We start from the raw sequence: 19,353 nt of genomic DNA on the forward strand, positions 1-19,353 counted from the left end.
TCTTAATCTTTTACTCCCTGAAATATTACTATATGAAACAAAGACAAGATTCCTCAAATACAATTAAGAAATAAAGTAAAATATAGTGCTAATAGTATTCTCTGGAATTCCAATTCTTAATAAAATATCTTTTAAAATTTTCAGCCTAATAAGTAAATTAAACTATAAAGCCATAAATCAATAAAAAACACTATAAAGCTGATCCACATTTAAAACATCTTAAAATAATTGTGCTTTATGATTATTTTAAAATATTTATGTCAATAAAACACATACTTAGAAATCTTTGTGGTTGTTTAACATCACTTCTATGAAATTGATCCATGGGTCCTAGAGCTGATTCTAGATCTTGAAGAGAAAAACCCTCTTCTGGGAGTTTATCCATATCCTGACCTACCAAAATGGAAAAAAAAAACTTTTAGTAAATTAAATTGAGAAACACTATAGAAATATTTCCATTATGAGCTAACCTTAAGAAGATAATATTGTCTGAAATATAAAAATGTTAATATATCATTATGTCAAGTAAGAAGAAAATAATTATTTCAATAAATGCCAGAAGTCAATCTGACAGATTCAGATCTTTCATATGAAACTCCGAAAAATTAGAATTACAAATTCACTCCTTAAAGACTGAATACATTTCTACTTCAATTCTAGTAGAGCACCAAAAATTTCTATTGATATTTTGAACAAAGTAACAATGTGAATCATTATTATTTTTATCAATTACTTTCTTTTTGTAAAGTTGGTATTATGAAGCAGACATATAATACAGTAGAAATTATGACAAAACATACATATTTGTCAGTATTGTTTTGTCATTTAGATTTTAATTATAAAATAAAAGAAAAAATTTAAAGATATCTTAACCAATGGGACTATATATTTTCACTGTCACTGTACCACAGACATATTTTAACTTGATGGATCAATAATTTAATTTTTAAGATTTATTTATTTGAACGAGTTACAGAGAGAGAGAGGAGAGAGAAAGAGAAAGAGAGAGAACAAACCCAGAACCAGTTTCTATTAATTGCTCTGATTTACTTTTTATTTTGAAGATGTATTTTTTATTTATTTGAAATCCAGAGTCACAGAGACAGAAGGAAAGACAGAGAGATCTTCTGTCCACTGATTCACTCCCCAGATGGCCACAAGAGCCAGGGCTGTGCCAGGCTGAAACAAGGAGACAGGAGCTTCTTCTTGGTCTTCCACATGGGTGCAGAGGTCCAAGCACTTGGGCCAAATTCCACTGCTTTCCCAGGCACATTAGCAGGGAGCTGGATCAGAAATGGAGCAGCCTAGATTTGAACTGGTTCCCATATAGGGTGCCAGCATTGCAGGCAGCAGCTTTACCTGTTCTGCCACAACGCCAGTCCCTGATCAATGCTTTCAAAATTTATATAGCTATCTAAAAAACACTTACCTATTATATAGTACCCACTACAGGTAACACTGAGGTCTGTTTCCTCACAAGCTTCCCAATTGATATTATAAATCTTTATATTGGATATTTTAGCAATTGTTTTAATTAAATTATTTTATTAATATAATTTACATGATTAATAATAGTTATGCATTTTTACATTGGAAAAGTTCGTTTATCTAATTTTTATAACCTTTTTTATTCGGGAACCATCTAGGGGAGGATAAACATGGCCAAATAGAGAGGGCCTTCACTTGCCTCTGTCACAGAAAAATGCAAGGACCACGTTTCCAGGAGATTGAGGAAAAACTTCCATAAGGAAGTGATGAGAGGGCTGGTGCTGTGGCATAGCAGGTAAAACTGCTGCCTGCAGTGCCGCTATCCCATAAGGGTGCCATTTTGAGTCCTGGCTGCTCCACTTCCAATCCAGCTCTCTGCTGTGGCCTGGGAAAGTAGCAGAATATGGCCCAACTCCTTGGGCCCATGCATCCACATGGGAGACACGGAAGGAGCTCCTGGCTCCTGGCTTCAAACTGGTGCAGCTCTGGCCATTGTGGTCATTTGGGGAGTGAACCAGCAGATGGAAGACCTTCCCCCGCCCCCACCCCCTGCCGCCTCTCTGTAACCCTGCCTTTCAAATAGATAAATACATCTTTAAAAAAAAGAAGTGATGGGAATGGCAAATGGTAGAGACTGAAACCTAGCAGAGAGGAACAAAGCTCCTATTCCCGGCTCACCAGCAGTGGGCGTGCCATCTTGCTGAGAACAGGTAAGCAGAGAGAGCAACCCCACCATTGCTGCAGATTGGCAGCCCTGACTAGAGCAGGTTTTCACAGTCCTCATTGACTCCAAATCCAGTCTAGAAAGACGGGGTCATCACGACTACTATGCTCCTCTAAAGGAATACATGTTACTCCTCTAGCTCCAAAGCACCAGGCCTGAGCTGCTGTGGTATGGTCCTACTTCTGATCTGCACTCTGTCTTAGACGATAGCAAGCAGCACTGTGACTGTGGCTACCCGAAACCCCAGAGCCAGCATAAGGGCATTTTCCTGGGCAGACAGCAGAACCCGCGCATGCTGCAGCCTCAGGCTTTCTGAGCACAGGCCCTGGAGCAACACTGTTCCCTCTGTGCATTCAAGGGATGCTCCTCTCAGCCTCACGGGGCTCAGCACCAGCAGCAGCCCATAAAGAAGCCCAGAGGACAGGCCTGAGGAGGGCAGTTCCTGCATCTCACAGAGGGTGCTGGGTAGCCAGGGCACCAGCCTCGGGGGCAGTGAGCGGGGGCAGTATCCTTGTGCCCTGCTGCTCTGGGACTGGTACTTCTGATGCCACAATCCCTGGCATAATTCACGCGCACCTGCGGGATCTGGAGGGTCCCACCTGCATTCCTATGCTCACAGAGTAAATGAAGCTTAGCCTGTGAGTCTGGGTAAGGACCTCACACATCCTGCCTGAGCTCCAGGACTGTTACTATCAGCACCATGTTCCTGAGTCTCCAGAACCTACCCTGTGGGAATTAGCAAGGAACCCGCCGCGTCCCATGGCTCCATGTCCCCATATGCCATAGTCCACAGCATCACCTGTATTTACCGAGGACCATGGGCAAGGACTCCTGCACATCATCCAGGGGTGAGATTAGGGCTTTTGGAGCCCCAGGCTCTACTATCAGTGAACAGCCCCCACCTCCCCAGGGGTCCCATCAATGTCACTCAGTGCAGGAGCTGCCATATTGTACATACCAAGTGCTTCCAACTGGACAATTTGGGTTTCATTAACTTGATGATGATCTTTTGACTTTGAGTCTGCTGGAAACAGATGTTTATCCGTCTTCTGAACCACCCTCTGACCTACAAAACAGATATTGGAAATACACTGAAGAGAGCCATCCATTTACTCTAACAGCATATTCAAACACAGTGACATATTTCTTCATTTTATTAAATGTTGGTAATTGTCAAAATGTATGTGCATTTCTATACCACCTTCAATTAAGTTCTTACAAATTTTAACAAAATTAGCATTCCTGAACAAATCACTGAAGTAGAGAAAAGCTGGTATCTTCATGCAACTCAAAAACCTTAGGTAAAAATTATATGATAACAAAAACAGGACATTAAAGACATGAGTCTGAGGCCAAAGTAGGTGTAAAAGAGCTAATTCTTAAGGGAAAAGCTAGATATTTGGATATTTCAGAGTCTATGGTTACAGATATTTAACATTTATGTTTTTGAAATAATCACTTATTATTGTACACACCTACTAATAACAGAGAACCATACTCTTCTCCAATCTCTTTCTTTTGCATATTTTTATATTAGTTTGCTTATCCTTTCTGAGTATATCTTATATATTACTCCTTTATTTGGTACTATCTTTCAATCACAGTAAGGGGGAATCAGAAATAGAGCAGTGAAGAGAAATTCGTGCACACAGAACTCTGGGAGGAGCATCTAGGGCCCCACTGTAGGCGGAACTGGAGATAGTCTGAGGTTTAGATCTCCTTTGACTTGTGGCCAGGTGGTTACGGGCTTCTAAGAGAGAATACTGAAAAAGGATGATGAGGAAGCCATGGGAATTTTTGCTATGACTTCCTAGGAAAGGATGAGAGGGTATGAAGTTATTTATGTCCCAGGTAACTGTGCACAAGGCAACATCAACTCTGGGTAAGCTATCAACTAGATGGCCTATCTATGAATGTCAGTCACACTCTTGGACTAGCTACACTGGTGCTTATTTCATGGACATACATACTAAGAGGCCATAGCAGCAGCAGCTTTGGAATAGGTTTATGATACATATAGTTATTCTGATAGGGAATGAGCCTGGGTATTGCCACTACTGAGTGCTCAATTTGGCAAAATTTTAGGCCAAAACTGAGTCCCCAGTAGAGTATCATTTTCCTGTGGGATGAGCAAACCACCCACAGGCATATGTACTGCAGTAAACTTTATATCTTAGAAAGGGCAGTAATATGCCCTCAATGGGCTAAGTATTTATTTTGGTTACTAATTTAAATTCCCTTGTTCATAACTTCTAAGAATTTCTTTTCCACTGTCATAGTGCCAATACATTATATCCAACCACGTATTTTATATGCAAGCAATGTATCACAAGGAGCTCCTGCCCATAAAATTTACTGGCATTGCTACAACCCCATAACCCTGAAGAACCAAGTCTGATGGAACAGTGAATGGCTGGGTGAAGTTTCAGTTAATTTGACATATGAAAGCCAACACCTAGAGGGACTACTATGTAGATATACACAGGATATAAAACATTCCTCAAGTCAGACGTCAGCATATGGTCCTCTCACTCGAAGCCTAACAACTCCATGTCTCCATATACCATACATTTAATAATCGATTTACAGAATTTTTGCTTTGTTTTCCAAAGCCCTTAATTAAGTAGACTATAAAGGTATTTGTTCCCAAGGGAAGAAAAATGTACTCTCCAGAGGAGTAGTCACATTTCCAATAGATAGGTAAAAAGAGTTCATTTGCCATTTGGGGCTTCCATGCAATTAAATCAGTAGGCATAGACAGAAGTTTCAATACTGGTCACAGAATTAATCCCATTTATCAGGGGGTAACGGAATTGTTCCTAATTAATGGAGAACAAGTTGGATCCCAGGGGTTTCACTAGATCACTCTGTAATTCTTTCCTGCTCAAAAGTCATGAAATAAAAATCAGAGACAATCTAATAAGATAAAGCCACTAAGGTGTCTTTCATCAAAGGAATAAAGATTTGTGATACTTCACCAGGTGAAAAATCCTGTATTTACTAAGGAGGTGGCAAAGATCAATGAGAATGAGAACACAGAAGGGTGTTGGAGGAGGGCAGCTATAACATGCATACAAGGGCAACCGTGGTAATAATTTCTGCTCATTTTTTTTTACAACGCCTGCATCCTCTGCCACTTTATACAAAGAATATTGGTGATGAGAAGTGTTCTGGATTACAGACAGAATTAAGACAAATAGATACTACCTGGAAATTCTATGGATTCTGATAAGACACATTCTGATCATCAGTGAAGAACAAGGTGAGGATGCTAAGGGCATAAAGAGCTAGACTGAGAAGGACCTTCCTTTCCCTCCAAATTGGCTAATTTCCTTCTTTTTGTAAAGAATCACTTTATAAAACTCCTTAAATACCTCAATTTCTGCTATCTCTTTTCCAGCTAGATCTTGACTTATACACCGCCAGAAGCAGAATGGATAAGCAGTGGTTAATTCATAAACAAATTATTATTTAAAGCCTGGCACTCTGGTATAGTGGGTTAAGCTACCATCTGCAGTGCTGGCATCACATATGGGTGCCAGTTGGAGTTCCGGTTGCTCAATTTCCAATACAGCTTCCTGCTAATGCACCTGGGAAAGCAGAGGAGGATGGCCCTAGTGCTTGAGCCCCTACACACACGTGGCCAACTCAGATGAAGCTCCCAGCTCCTGGCTTTGGCCTGGCCCAGCACCGGCTGTTGTTGTCATTTGGGGAGTGAACCAAAGGATAGAAGATCTTTCTCTCTTCCTCTGTCTCTGTAACTCTGACATTCAAATAATAAATAAATATTTTTTAAAAAGTGTTATTTAACAATGAAAATAAATAAAATCTAGTCACATGCAAAAACATGACATTAAACTTTAAAACACAAGTTGACAAAGAATATTTAACCATTATGTATTGATAAAATTTTAAGAACTACATTGTTTATGGATACATACTAAAACTATTAGATTGAACCACATGAACCTCTCAGTTTTATAGGCTGAAATATTGATAATTTCCTATGGTTTTAAGTAAAATAAAGGATAACACGGTAACTATTACCTTAACATTAATATAGTGATTGCTACTGTGGGGGTGCAAGGCAACACTGACAGATGTTGGAGACCTTAAATGAGAGCAGGACTCTGTTTTTTGACTTACACAGTGGTCACCCTATGTTAGCTTAGACAATTATTTGTCAAAGTTTACACTGAACTCTTATAAAATTTACTAAATTACATTTCAAAATAAAAGTTGTTTAAAAGTGAATTAAATGTATTTTAACAGCTTTTGCTCTTAAAAACTTTTGTTTTGGCATCTCATTTAATATATCATTAAATATTTCAATTTACAAGAGATATTTTAGTTCACTACAAAAGCAAAATAGTGTATACAAGCTTCACAATGGTAAAGCAATATTTTATTTACTTTTTGTAAGGCAATATGCACATGTTCAGAGTATGGTAGCAGTGAGTTATTAATACAGAGTATTCAGTTAAAATATAAAGAGAATAGAGTGGAAAGTGGGATGTGAGAAGATTGATCCATGGGTACTAGGTTATAGCCAAGTAGAGAAACAAATTCTGGTATTTAATGCATAGAGCTATGATCATAGATAGTGATTGTGTGATGCAAAGAGCTAGAAGAAAGGATTTTGACCATTTCACCACAAAGAACTGATGTCTGAAGAGACATAGCCTTATCCAGATTAAACACTGCATGATGTATAATTGGATTGAAATATCAAATGGTCTTACATAAATACGTACAATTTGTATCAAAATAAAATTTAAACATATGTAGAAAATATTACCTCAGAACAAGTGTAAGAATTTATTTCATAGATAATTTAGTTATTAAATATATTTGAATTTATTATCCAATTTTATTTTTGTTCAAGTTAAATACTTTCTTGTGTTAACATTTTTAATTTATAGTAAAAGGCTTAATATTATTTAATTCTCTTACGGTATACAAATGTTACATAAAACTTATTTATTTATTTATTTTTGACAGGCAGAGTGGATAGTGAGAGAGAGAGACAGAGAGAAAGGTCTTCCTTTGCCATTGGTTCACCCTCCAATGGCTGCCACGGCTGGCACGCTGCGGCCGGAGCACCGCGCTGATCCGAAGCCAGGAGCCAGGTGCTTCTCCTGATCTCCCATGGGGTGCAGGGCCCAAGCACTTGGGCCATCCTCCATTGTACTTCCGGGCTGCTGGCCTGGAAGAGGGGCAACCGGGACAGAATCTGGCGCCCTGACCGGGACTAGAACCAGGTGTGCTGGCGCCGCTAGGTGCTAGGTGGAGTATTAGCCTATTGAGCCACGGTGCCGGCCATAAAACTTTTTTTAAAACAGAATTTTCATTTTTTAAAAAAGATTATTTGTGGTCAGCGCTGCGGCTCACTTGGCTAATTGCACCCCAGGTTCTAGTCCTGGTTGGGGTGCCGGATTCTGACCTGGTTGCTCCTCTTTCAGTACAACTCTCTGCTGTGGCCTGGAAGTGCAGTGGAGGATGGCCCAGGTCCTTGGGCCCTGCACCTGCAAGGGAGACCAGGTGGAAGCACCTGGCTTCTGGCTTCGGATCGGCACAGCGCGCCGGTCACAACACATCGGTCATAGCAGCCACTTGGGGGGTGAACCAATGGAAAAAGGAAGATCTTTCTCTCTGTCCCTGTCTCTCTCACTGTCTAACTCTGCCTGTCAAAAAAAATTAAAAAAAATTTTAAAAAAGATTATTTGAAAGGCAGAATTATAGAGAGGCAGAGAGGCAGAGAGGCAGAAAGAAAGAAAGAAAGAAAGAAAGAAAGAAGAAAGAAAGAAAGAAAGGAAGGAAGGAAGAAAGGGGGGAGGGGGAGGGAGGGAGTTATGTATGTCTTTCACCCACTGGTTCACTTCCCAGATGGCCACAATGGCTGGAGCTAGGCTAATCTGAAGCCAGGAGCCTGGAGTTTCTTCTGGGTCTCCCATGTGGGTGCAGGGCCCAAGGACTTGGGCGATCTTCTACTGCTTTCTGGGGCCATTGCAGAGAGCTGGATCAGAAGTAGAGCCATTGGGACTCAAACTGGTATTCATATGGGATTCTGGCACTGCAGGTGGTAGCTTTACCCACTATGCCACAGCACTGGCCCCCATAAAACTTTAAACTCTTCAAATAAGATAAATGGATGAAAAAGTGCAAGAATAACAAAATTCACCAAATCAAAAGAGGACAGAAAAAGAAACCTAGAAATGTGAAAAAGAAAATTCAAAGGAAAACAAAACTTCAAATTTCCAGTCCAGCACATAGGGACCAACCTTGAAAGTTGTCAGTCCATCCTATCAACAAGTAAAATACTACACAAACTGAAAAATCAGCAAATCTTAGATCCTTCAAAGAAAGTCATAGAGCAAACTGCTGCCCCCTCAAATGAGAGAGAATACAGGAAGATACAGGGAACAACAACTTAGTAGGGAACAGACGATGAGCAGAGACCCCACTGGAACTAGGGTAGGAACACCTGAACTGGAATAGGTGAACTGCTGGAACCTACTTGTAGAAAACTGAGAAATAAAAGCTCACGAGGCCTAATCACAGAGCCTCCAAGAGATCCACCAAGGACTCTATCGTTACTATTTGAGAAAAATCCCCCTCGTGCTTCCAGAGAAGGGAGGGGAAAAGAACTACCATGAAATATGTAGAGGGGTATCTTCTTAACAAGGCCTGTGCTCAGGACAATGACATCTTTAGCAGAGCTGAACCTACTGGAGTTTTATTTGGGCTTAAACAAACCTGGGGGAGGAGAAATACTCAACTGCAGCCTCCTCTGCCCATCCTCCCTAATTAAGAGGGAAGAAAAAAACCGAGACGCACCAGTGAGGTTCCCACCCAGGGAGAGAGAATCACCAACAGATTGGAAACCAGTCACAGACTACAGAGAGCATCCCCTTGTCTTCACACTTCTCCTCCAGAAAACTAAAGACCCACTTACCAGAGTCCCTTTCCCATTACAATACACCTGGATTTTGGTGAACTATTTAAACATACACTACAAAACAGAAAATGCAGTTTGAAGAGACAGAGCAAGCATTACCAACCAACACAGATGTTCCAGAAATGTTGACATTATCAAACTGGATATTTATGATTCCTCACTTCCACATCTTTGATTTTGCTGGGATCTTTTGATGATGCTTGTAATAAGCTTCTTCACATTCATTGTGGACCATCTGTATTATAATGTTGGTGTCATCTGAAGACCTGGCTGCGGACTTCACCTGGGAGGAATGGCAGGACCTGAACCATGCTCAGAGAATCCTGTACAAGGATGTGATACTCGAGACCGACAGCAGCCTGCTGTCTTTGGGGCACCGCATTACCAAAACTTGACTTGATCTTCAAGTTGCAGCAAGGAGCAGAGCCATGGGTGCAAGAATGACTAAGCCAGAGCCTAACATTTGCCAAGAAAGGAGATGACCTGATTTGACCAACCAGGAAATTCAAGAGATAAATTTCAACAAAGATGTTATTGCCAATAATGTCACATCAACTCACAAGGGGGGTGATTTAGGAAAAACAACTTAAGGACTGGCGCTGTAGCATAGTGGGTAAAGCCGCCGCCTGCAGTACCTGCATCCCATCTGAGTGCCGGTTCGACACCCGACTGCTCCACTTCCGATCCAGCTCTCTGTTATGGCCTGGGAAAGCAGTAGAAGATGACCCAAGTCCTTGGGCACCTGAACCCATGTGGGAGACCTGGAAGAAGCTCCTGGCTCCTGGCTTCAGATCGGCGCAGCTCCGGCTGTTGCGGCCAACTGGGGAGTGAACCAGCAGATGGAAGACCTCTCTCTCTCTCTCTAACTCTCCTTCTCTATCTGTGTAACTCTTTCAGATAAATAAATAAATCTTTTTTTTTTTTGACAGGCAGAGTGGACAGTGGTGAGAGAGAGAGACAGAGAGAAAGGTCTTCCTTTGCCGTTGGTTCACCCTCCAATGGCCGCCGCGGCTGGCGCACCGCGCTGATCCGATGGCAGGAGCCAGGAGCCAGGTGCTTTTCCTGGTCTCCCATGGGGTGCAGGGCCCAAGCACCTGGGCCATCCTCCACTGCACTCCCTGGCCACAGCAGAGAGCTGGCCTGAATAAATAAATCTTTAAAAAAATTTAAGCTCAAGCAATATTACAAAAATTGATTACCAAAAAGGTAAATTGTTCAGGAATGAAGCTTGAGGCATGCAGTGTATTTCACAATGTGTATCTCCACACTATGCATGATGAGATGTGAGCTAGAGAAAAACTGAATGCCCCTAATGTACCCAAAAACTCTTCCCATTGCTAGGAGTCTCCTAGCATCAGAAGAGTCAGACTGTACAACAGCCATTTGCACACAGTAAACAAGGGAAATCCTACCAAAGAGATAAGATATTTACACTTGAGAGGGATCAAATGGGAGACAACTGTGATAAATCAGCTGTCATTGCAGGAAAGACAACTCAGGGAAGAAAACATTATGTAAATGTCCTAACCTCAGTAAGTTCAACAAACCCACACAAAAGAGAAATTCTGTGAATCTATTAAGTGCGAGGAAACTATGAATTGCCTATCAGGTCTTACCATGAATTACAGAACACATGCAGGAAAGAAATCCTATGCATGTGAACTATAAATCTTGCCTCCCCATCCGTCACAGAACTCCCATAGAGGAAAAGCCCTAGGGGTGCAATGGATGTAGAAAAACCTTTCCCTGGAAGTCATACCTCGTGACACAAAGAATTCACACAGAGGAGACATCATATGAACCTAATGAATGCAAAAAATCCTTTTATCCAAAGTCACACTTCAGAGAATTTACATGGGGAGAAATCTTGTGAAAGGAATGCTAGTATTCATACCTCGTTAACACTTGAGAGAATTCACACAAGGGAGAAATCTTATGAATGTAACAATGGCAACAAAACCTTTTATGTGAAGTCAGACTTAGTTACACACCAGAGAATCTACACAGGGGAGAAATCTTATGAATCTAATAAGTGCAAAAAAGTCTGTCACCAGAAGTCAGGCCTCATTTGTCATCAGAAAATTCACACAGGGAAGAATCCTTATGATTGTAATGAGTCTAGATAAGCCTCTCTGGAAGTCCTACCTCATAACACATTATAGAATTCACATGGAGGCTGGTGCCGAGGCTCACGTGGCTAATTCTCCGCCTGTGGTGCTGGCATCCTGTATGGGCATCGGGTTCTAGTCCCGGCTGCTCCTCTTCAAGTCCAGCTCTCTGCTGTGGCCCAGGAGGGCAGTGGAGGATGGCCCAGGTGCTTGGACCCCTGTACCCACGTGGGAGACCAGGAGGAAGCACCTGGCTCCTGGCTTCAGATCGGGGTAGCTCCGGCTGTAGCAGCCATTTGGGGGGTGAGCAAATGGAAGGAATACCTTTCTCTCTGTCTCTCACACTAACTCTGTCAAATAAAAAATTTTAAAAATTTAAAAAATAAAATAAAAGAATTCACATGGGAGAAATCTTATGAATGCATTTCATGTGTAAAAGCCTTTTGACCAAAGTCACAACTCACAGCACAACAGAGAATTCACACAAGGTAGGAACCTTTAGATGTAATGAGTGTGGAAGGACAGTTTGCTGGAAGTCACACAATATCAAGAATCAGAAAATTCTCACAAGGGAGAAACCTTATGAATGTAAAGAGTGTGGAAAAGCAATTTCTCAGAACTTAAGCCTCAACAGCCATAGAATTAAAAAAAGGAAACTTTTGAATGCAATGAATGTGAAAAAAAAAAACTTGCATTAAGTTAGACTTCAACAGACAATATAGAATACATTCAAAGAACAAAGAACAGCACTACCAATATAAAGAATATAAAAAAATCTTTTTACCAGAAGTCACTGTTCAGTATACATCATGGGACTCAAAGATGGGAAAGCATGTATGGATATAAAAATCTCTCTACCACAATCACCTTCTCACTGATATCAGAGAACTCACATAGACGAAAAGCCTTATGAATGTAATGACATGAAAAAACCTTTACTATAAGGCAAACTTCAACACACATCAGCGGAAGTACAGAGAAAACATTGAAAATGAAATGTATGTGGAAAAACCCTTTACTGGATCCACCCCTCAGCAGGTATTAGGAAATCCACATGAAAGAGTTACCCCGTATGACAGAGAATGACTACGTGTTTTTCATAAACTACTTTTTCTCTTTTTTGACATACAATCTGATTCTTGGCTTCTCCTTAGTGTGAATGGAACCACATCAATAAGCCATACTTTCACATATAAATTCAGATAAACTTTTGGTATATGATAATAATTTGAAATGTCATCTTCATCAATCACAAAATTATTTGGTTTTGTTGTCTGCCCATGCTTCCTTCACCACATTATTCTACTAAAGACCAGTGGTGTAACCACAGGTGTGTCACCTCACTTATATGCCACCAGGCATAACACTACAGCCCAGGATGATGAGTGTTTTGCCCATCTGATGACCTGTGTGAAGGTCTGGATTTGCTCACACTACCAGACATCTGATTGTTGAGTAAAGACGGGATGGGAACAGAGTGCTCCCAAGGCAGTTTTCCTGAGACTGACTCAATGTCAATATTTATTTTTGCTGTTGTCTTTTGGACTGTTTTCCTTTCACTATGTTCTAGTTTGCTTCTGTTTGTAATTAAATCCTCACATGGATCCATAAAACGTAAAAATAAGACTATGATTAACTTGTTAAAATCTCTAATGCAAAAAGTAGGCAACATGTAAGAACAGATGGGCAACGTAAGCAGGGCAATGGAAATGTTAAGAACTAAGAATCAAAAAGAAATTCTTGATAAAAACACTATAATAGAAATAATACTGCATAGGATGGATTTATTCTTAAGCAGGACATGACCAAGAAACAATATGGGAGGTTCAGGATGGGACAATAGAAAGTTTCAATAGGAAAAACGAGTAACAGGAAAAAAAGAGATTTACCATGCCCAACTTGGGTGTCACTTTGCACACTCCCCTCACACTGGAGCACTGAACAGAGCTTCCAGGCCACACCCAGCACACGCCTCTGGGAATTCACTGAAAGAGTGGACACTCCATTAACCATAGAGGCACAGTCAAAGATAAAAGCCATTACAGGGGGAAAAACCAACCAGTGTCTCTACAAATGCCTAAAAATAAATGCAGCAATTCAAGAAACAAGAATAAGGCAATATAACATCCACCAAAGAATACAACATTTCAATACTAGAATGTGAATATGAAGAGATAGAAGAAATGCCAGAAACAGAATTCAAAAAATTGATTATAGGATCACTTAGAAGTAATCAGAAGCAAATCCACGAAGTAAAAAAAAAAAAATCCATACATGACATGAATGAAAATTATTGAGATTGAGATTTCAAATTCATGAAATTGAGATTTTAAATAGAAATCCTAACAAAATGATAGAAATGAAGAATTTAATAAATCAAATGTGGTAGAAAGCATTAATAATAGACTTGGTAAGGAAGAAGAAAGAATATCTAAGTTAGAAGACAAATCTGAAAATTTTACAGTCAAACCACATTTTAAAAAAAGAATAAGAAATTAGAAAACTCAGAAGCAGTGTTGGAGACTTATGAAATACTATCAAATAACCCAACATATGAGTCAGAGGAGTTCTTGAAGGTGTGGAAAGATGAATGGTTTAGAGGGCCTTTTCAGTGGAATAATTACAGAAAACTTCCCTAATTTGGAGAAAGAAAGGGATATCCAAATATAGAAAGTACATATAACTCCTAACAGATAAGACCACAAAAGATGTTCACCATGACACACTGTAGTCAAACTCTCCACAGTAAAACATAAATAAAAGATTCTAAAAATGTGTATGAGAGAAAAGCCTGATTACTTTCAGATGATCTCCAATTAGACTCACAGCTGACGTCTAACCAGAAACCCTACAAGCTAGGAGAGAATGGTGAGATATATTCCAAGTCTAAAGAGAAAAAAAAAACCCTGTAAACCCAGAATACTATACCCTGAAAAGCTCTCATTTATAAATGAAGGTGAAACAGACCTTCCATAACAAACAGAAATTGAAAGAATGTCAGAACCCATCGAGCCCTACAAAAGATGTTTAAGAATGCGTTACACAAAGAAACACAGAAATATGATCATCACTATGGAAGAAAGTAAAGGAAGAAAACAGCCCAGTAAAAGTACAAAGCAGATCCAAAATTAAACAACAGGAATATTTATTGAAAAATGATAGGGCTATGTCATTACTTATCAATAGTCACCTTGATTGTAAATCACCTCAACTCTCCAGTTAAAGGAAACAGACTGCCTTTATGGGTTAATAAACAAAACCCATCTATTTGCTGCCTACAAGAAACACATCTCATCAACAAAGATATATGTAGATAGAAAGTAAAAGCTTGGAAAAATATTACATGATAACAAAAATGAATAAAGAACTGGTGTAGCCATCATAATATCAGACAAAATAGACTTTAATACAAAAACTGTTAAAAGAGACAAAGAAGGTCACTATGTAATGATTAAGGGATCAACTAAACAGGAAGATGTGACTATTATAAACGTATATGCACCTTTGGAGTTAGTCCTCTGCATATAAAGTTAAACTAAAAATGAACCTTAATGAAGAATGGGATGGGAAAGGAAGTAGGAGGTTGGATAGGAGTAGGGGTGGGAGGATGGATATGGGGGAAAGAACCACTATATTCCTAAAGTTGTTCCTATGAAATTTGTATTCATTAAATAAAAACTTTTTTAAAAAGTATATGCACCTACTTACAGGGCACCTGCCTATTTAAAAGAAATGTTAATGAACCTAAAGGGACACATAGACTCCAATACAATAGTAATGGGGGATTTCAATACCCTACTTTCAGCAATGGACAGATCAACCAGACAGAAAATCAGCAAGGAAACAACAGAGTTAATTGTCACTATAGAATAAATGGACCTAATGGATATTTACAGAAATTTTCACCCCATAGCTGCAGAATACACCTTCTCACGAGTACATGGAACTTTCTTTAGGATAGATCATATGCTAGGCCATAAAGCAAGTCTCAGTACATTCAAAAAAAATTGAAATAATACCATGCAGGTTCTCTGATTTCAATGGAGCGAAACTGGAAATCAGTAACTCAAGAATCTCTAGAACATATACAAGCACATGGAAACTGAACAACCTGCTCTAATGGAACAGAACAAAAATGCCAAAACATTTAGAGGGCCTAAACAACACCTGCATCTGCAACCAACTTATCTTTGACAAAGGAGCTAAAATCAATTCCTGGAGCAAGGACAGTCCCTTCAATAAATGGTGGGCAAACTGGATCTCCACATGCAGAAGTATGAAGCAAGACCCCCTACCTTACACCTTACGCAAAAATCCATTCAAAATGAATTAAAGACCTAAATCTACAATCTTATACCATCAAATTATTAGAGAGTATTGGGGAAATCCTCCAAGACATTGGTAGAGGCAAAGATTTTTTTGGGAAAGACTTCAGAGGCACAGGGAATCAAAGCCAAAATTGACAAATGGGTTTAAATTGATAAGCTTCTACACGGCAAAATAAACACTCAGCAAATTAAAGAGTCAATCGACAGAAGGGGAGAAATTTTTTGCAAACTATATAATTGATAAAGGATTAATAATCAGAATATATAAAGAAATCATGAAACTCAGCAACAACAAGACACACAACCCAGTTAAGAGATGGGCCAAGGACTTAAACAGACATTTTTCAAAAGAGGAAATCCAAATGGCCAACAGACACATGAAAAAATGCTCAGGATCACTAGCCATCAGGGAAATGCAAATCAAAGCTACAATGAGGTTTCACCTCACTCCAATTAGAATGGCTTACATACAGAAATCTACCAACAACGATGCTGGTGAGGACATGGGGGAAAATGTACTCTAATCCACTGTTGGTGAGAATGTAAACTGGTACAACCACTGTGGAAGACAGTATGGAGATATCTAAGAAATCTGCATATAGACCTACTATATAACCCAGCGATCCCACTCCTGGGTATTTATTCAAGGGAAATGAAATCAGCTTATGAGTTACCTGTATTCCCATGTTCATTGTAGTTCAATTCACAATAGCTAAGATATGGAATCAACCCAAATGTTCATCAACTGAAGACTGGATAAAGAAAATATAGGATATGTACATCATGGAATATTACATGGTAGTAAAAAATGAAATCCTGTCATTTGCAACAAAATGGATGAAACTGGAAAACATTACACTTAGTGAAATAAGCCAGTCCCAAAAGGACAAATACCGTATATTCTCCCTGATCTGTGATAACTAACAGAGTGCCTAAAAGGTAACCTATAGAAGTGAAATTGACACTTTGAGATGCAATGACTTTGAAAAGCCCTGTCTTGATTATTGAGATACATTTTTTCATACTATTAATTGAACTCTTTATTTAGTATACAGTTAATTGTAATGTGTATAAAGTTAACTGAAAAAGTCTTGGTAAAAAGTAAGAATGGGAATAGGAGAGGGAGGATCAGAGGGGTGGAAGTATGGCTGGGGGCTTGTATGGTGGGAAGAGTCACTATGTTCCCAAAGTTATATTCATGAAGTTTGTATTATTTAAATAAAAGATTTCTGGGGGAAAATAACAAAAATTAAATTAAAAAAATAGACAAATTTTCTTCCACAGTTTTCATTCCAGCCTTTGTAGAGTTGAAGCAAGTTAGAACCTTGATCCGGAATTAGGCTTTGTCTAAATGGAACATTGTATTTGGTTTGATTTTCTAACAATACTACTAAAACTTTCCTCATATCATCAATATAAGACTATTTGGCTTTCTTAGCATGCATCTTTTCATAGGAATATTTATTTTAATTTTCTTTAAGAACTCCTTTACATTTGCAACTTGGCTAACTCGAACAACAGGCCTAGCTTTTACAATGTCTTTACCCTGGATTTATCATCCTCACTGAAACATGTAACTTTCACTTAAAGAACACCACAGTATTTTTAATTAGCCTAATTTCAATGTCTTTGTGTCTCAGGAAATAGAGGCCTTAGGATTGGGAAACGACGGGAGGCTGGTAAGTCAGTGGAGTAGTCAGACACATATTTATGAGATTTGATATATGATACATGTGCAGTTCATGGTGTGCCAAATAATTAGAATGTTACTGCCAAAGATCACAGATCACTACACAGATGTAACAACAACGAACAGTTTGAAGTACTGTGAGGATTACCAAAATGTGACAGATACAAAGCAAGCTCATGCCTTTGGGAAAACGGTGCCAACAGACTTGCTCAACACAGAGCTGCCACAAACTTTCAGTTCATTTAAAAACTATCTGCAAAAATACAATAAAGCAAAGTTCAATAAAATAATGTGTGCCCATATAGGTTTAAATACTTTTATGCACAGGTGAAATGAATAACACCAATGATACAAGGGACTTGAGAGAGGAATCAGGGATATTTTATTATAAAGTATTTGTACTACTTGTGGTGATTTAGTGTGTTTTTAAAGCATACTTGTATTAGCTGCAAATATGGATTTAAAAACCTAGGGCAAAGTTGAAAAGTAAAATAAAGTATAATTGAGATACTACGTTAAGAGAAAAAATGGAATCATATAAAATGCCAATTAAAACCACTGGTAGAGAAAATAGTAGAAGACATTACTAGGAAAAGTAATGGTAATAAATAGAGAACAGCAAAAATATGTCAGATATTATTTAAATTATATCAATAACCATTTGAAGGGGCCGGCACTGTGGCATAATGGATGAAGCCACTACCTACAGTGCCGGTATCCCATATGGGCGCCAGTTTGAGTCCCGGCTGCTCCACTTCTGATCCAGCTCTCTGCTATGGCCTGAAAAAGCAGTGGAGGATGGCCCAAGTTCTTGGGCCGCTGTGCCAGTGTGAGAGACCTGGAAGAGGCTCCTGGTTTTGTACTGGCACAGTTCTGGCTGTTGCGGCCAGTTGGGGAGTGAACCAGCAGATGGAACACCTCCCTCTCTCTCTCTCTGCCTCTCCTTCTCTCTGTGTAACTCTTTCACTTGATCTTAGCCAAAAGACCAAGAAGCAATATAACTGTGACATTCAAATAAATAAATAAATCTTAAAAAAAATAACCATTTGAAATGCCGATGGTCTAAAAACACAAAAGACTGGGGCAAGCATCTGACCTAATATTAAGACAACCACATTTCAATTTGGAATCGCTGGTTCAGTTCTCAGATTTGGCTCGTGATCCAGCTTCCTGACATGCAGATACTGGAAGGCAGCCATAGTTGGATTGTGTTCCTGGCTTTTGGCTCCAGCCTTGGCCAAGTCCCCATCATTGTGGGCAACTAGGGAATGAAAGTGAGCTCTCCCTCTGTTTGTCTCTCTGCCACTCAAATAAATAAAAAGATTCCAAAGATTGTCACAGGAGATCAAAAAATATGACAAAACATATGGCAAACATGAGATTCATTTTAAATACAAAGACGTGATAAAAAGTAAAAGGATGGAGAAGCATATACTATGCTAACACTAACAATAATCAGAAGAATGCTGGGGTAGCCATTTAATTTCAGATAAAGTAGGCTTCATATAAAATAAAATGAAAATGTGTAGAGAGATGTGATAAACGTGGTAATTCTATGAGAAGACATAATGATTCTTAACATGCACATGTCTAAAAGCAAAACATCAATATGCATGGAGTAAAAACCCTGACAGAACTGCAATAGATTAACCAATGTTATGGTCGGAAACTTAACAGCCCTCTATCAGAAATGGGTATATCCAGAAGAAAATCAGTAAATGCACAATTTTATCAATACTATCAAAAAACCATAATTGGTCAGAGCATGGGTAAAAAATCACAATTTACCAAATGTAAAGGAAAAGAAATCATGCCATATCTTCTTCAGACCAGAATGGACATAAACTTGGAATCATTAACAAAGAAAACCTGAATAATATACGTAAATCAGGCAACACAGGCAACACACTTCTAAGTAAAATTGGATCAAACAAATCCTAACATAAATTTAAAAATATTTATAACCAGATGAAACTGAAAATGCAATGTATCAAATGTGTGGGATGCAGCAAAAACAGTTTTTAGAAGAAAATTTATAACAGAACATACACACACAT

At 39.0% G+C, this 19,353-nt stretch overlaps 1 protein-coding gene across 1 annotated transcript in view; it reads right to left on the reverse strand.

The window, feature by feature from the left end:
• Positions 1-241: 241 nt before the first annotated feature.
• LOC103352374 (uncharacterized) overlaps positions 242-19,353 on the reverse strand; it is an 87,397-nt gene continuing 68,285 nt past the window's right edge. Inside the window, exons 10-11 of the mRNA XM_089311281.1 lie at positions 3,171-3,278; positions 242-393 (exon numbers count right to left, since the gene is read on the reverse strand). Coding sequence (XP_089167407.1) covers positions 242-393; positions 3,171-3,278 — 260 coding nt within the window. The remainder of the gene's footprint in view (positions 394-3,170; positions 3,279-19,353) is intronic.

The sequence above is a fragment of the Oryctolagus cuniculus genome, chromosome 13 (genome assembly GCF_051225735.1).
Source record: "Oryctolagus cuniculus isolate XC-2025 breed Fujian yellow rabbit chromosome 13, ASM5122573v1, whole genome shotgun sequence".
Lineage (NCBI taxonomy): Eukaryota > Metazoa > Chordata > Mammalia > Lagomorpha > Leporidae > Oryctolagus > Oryctolagus cuniculus.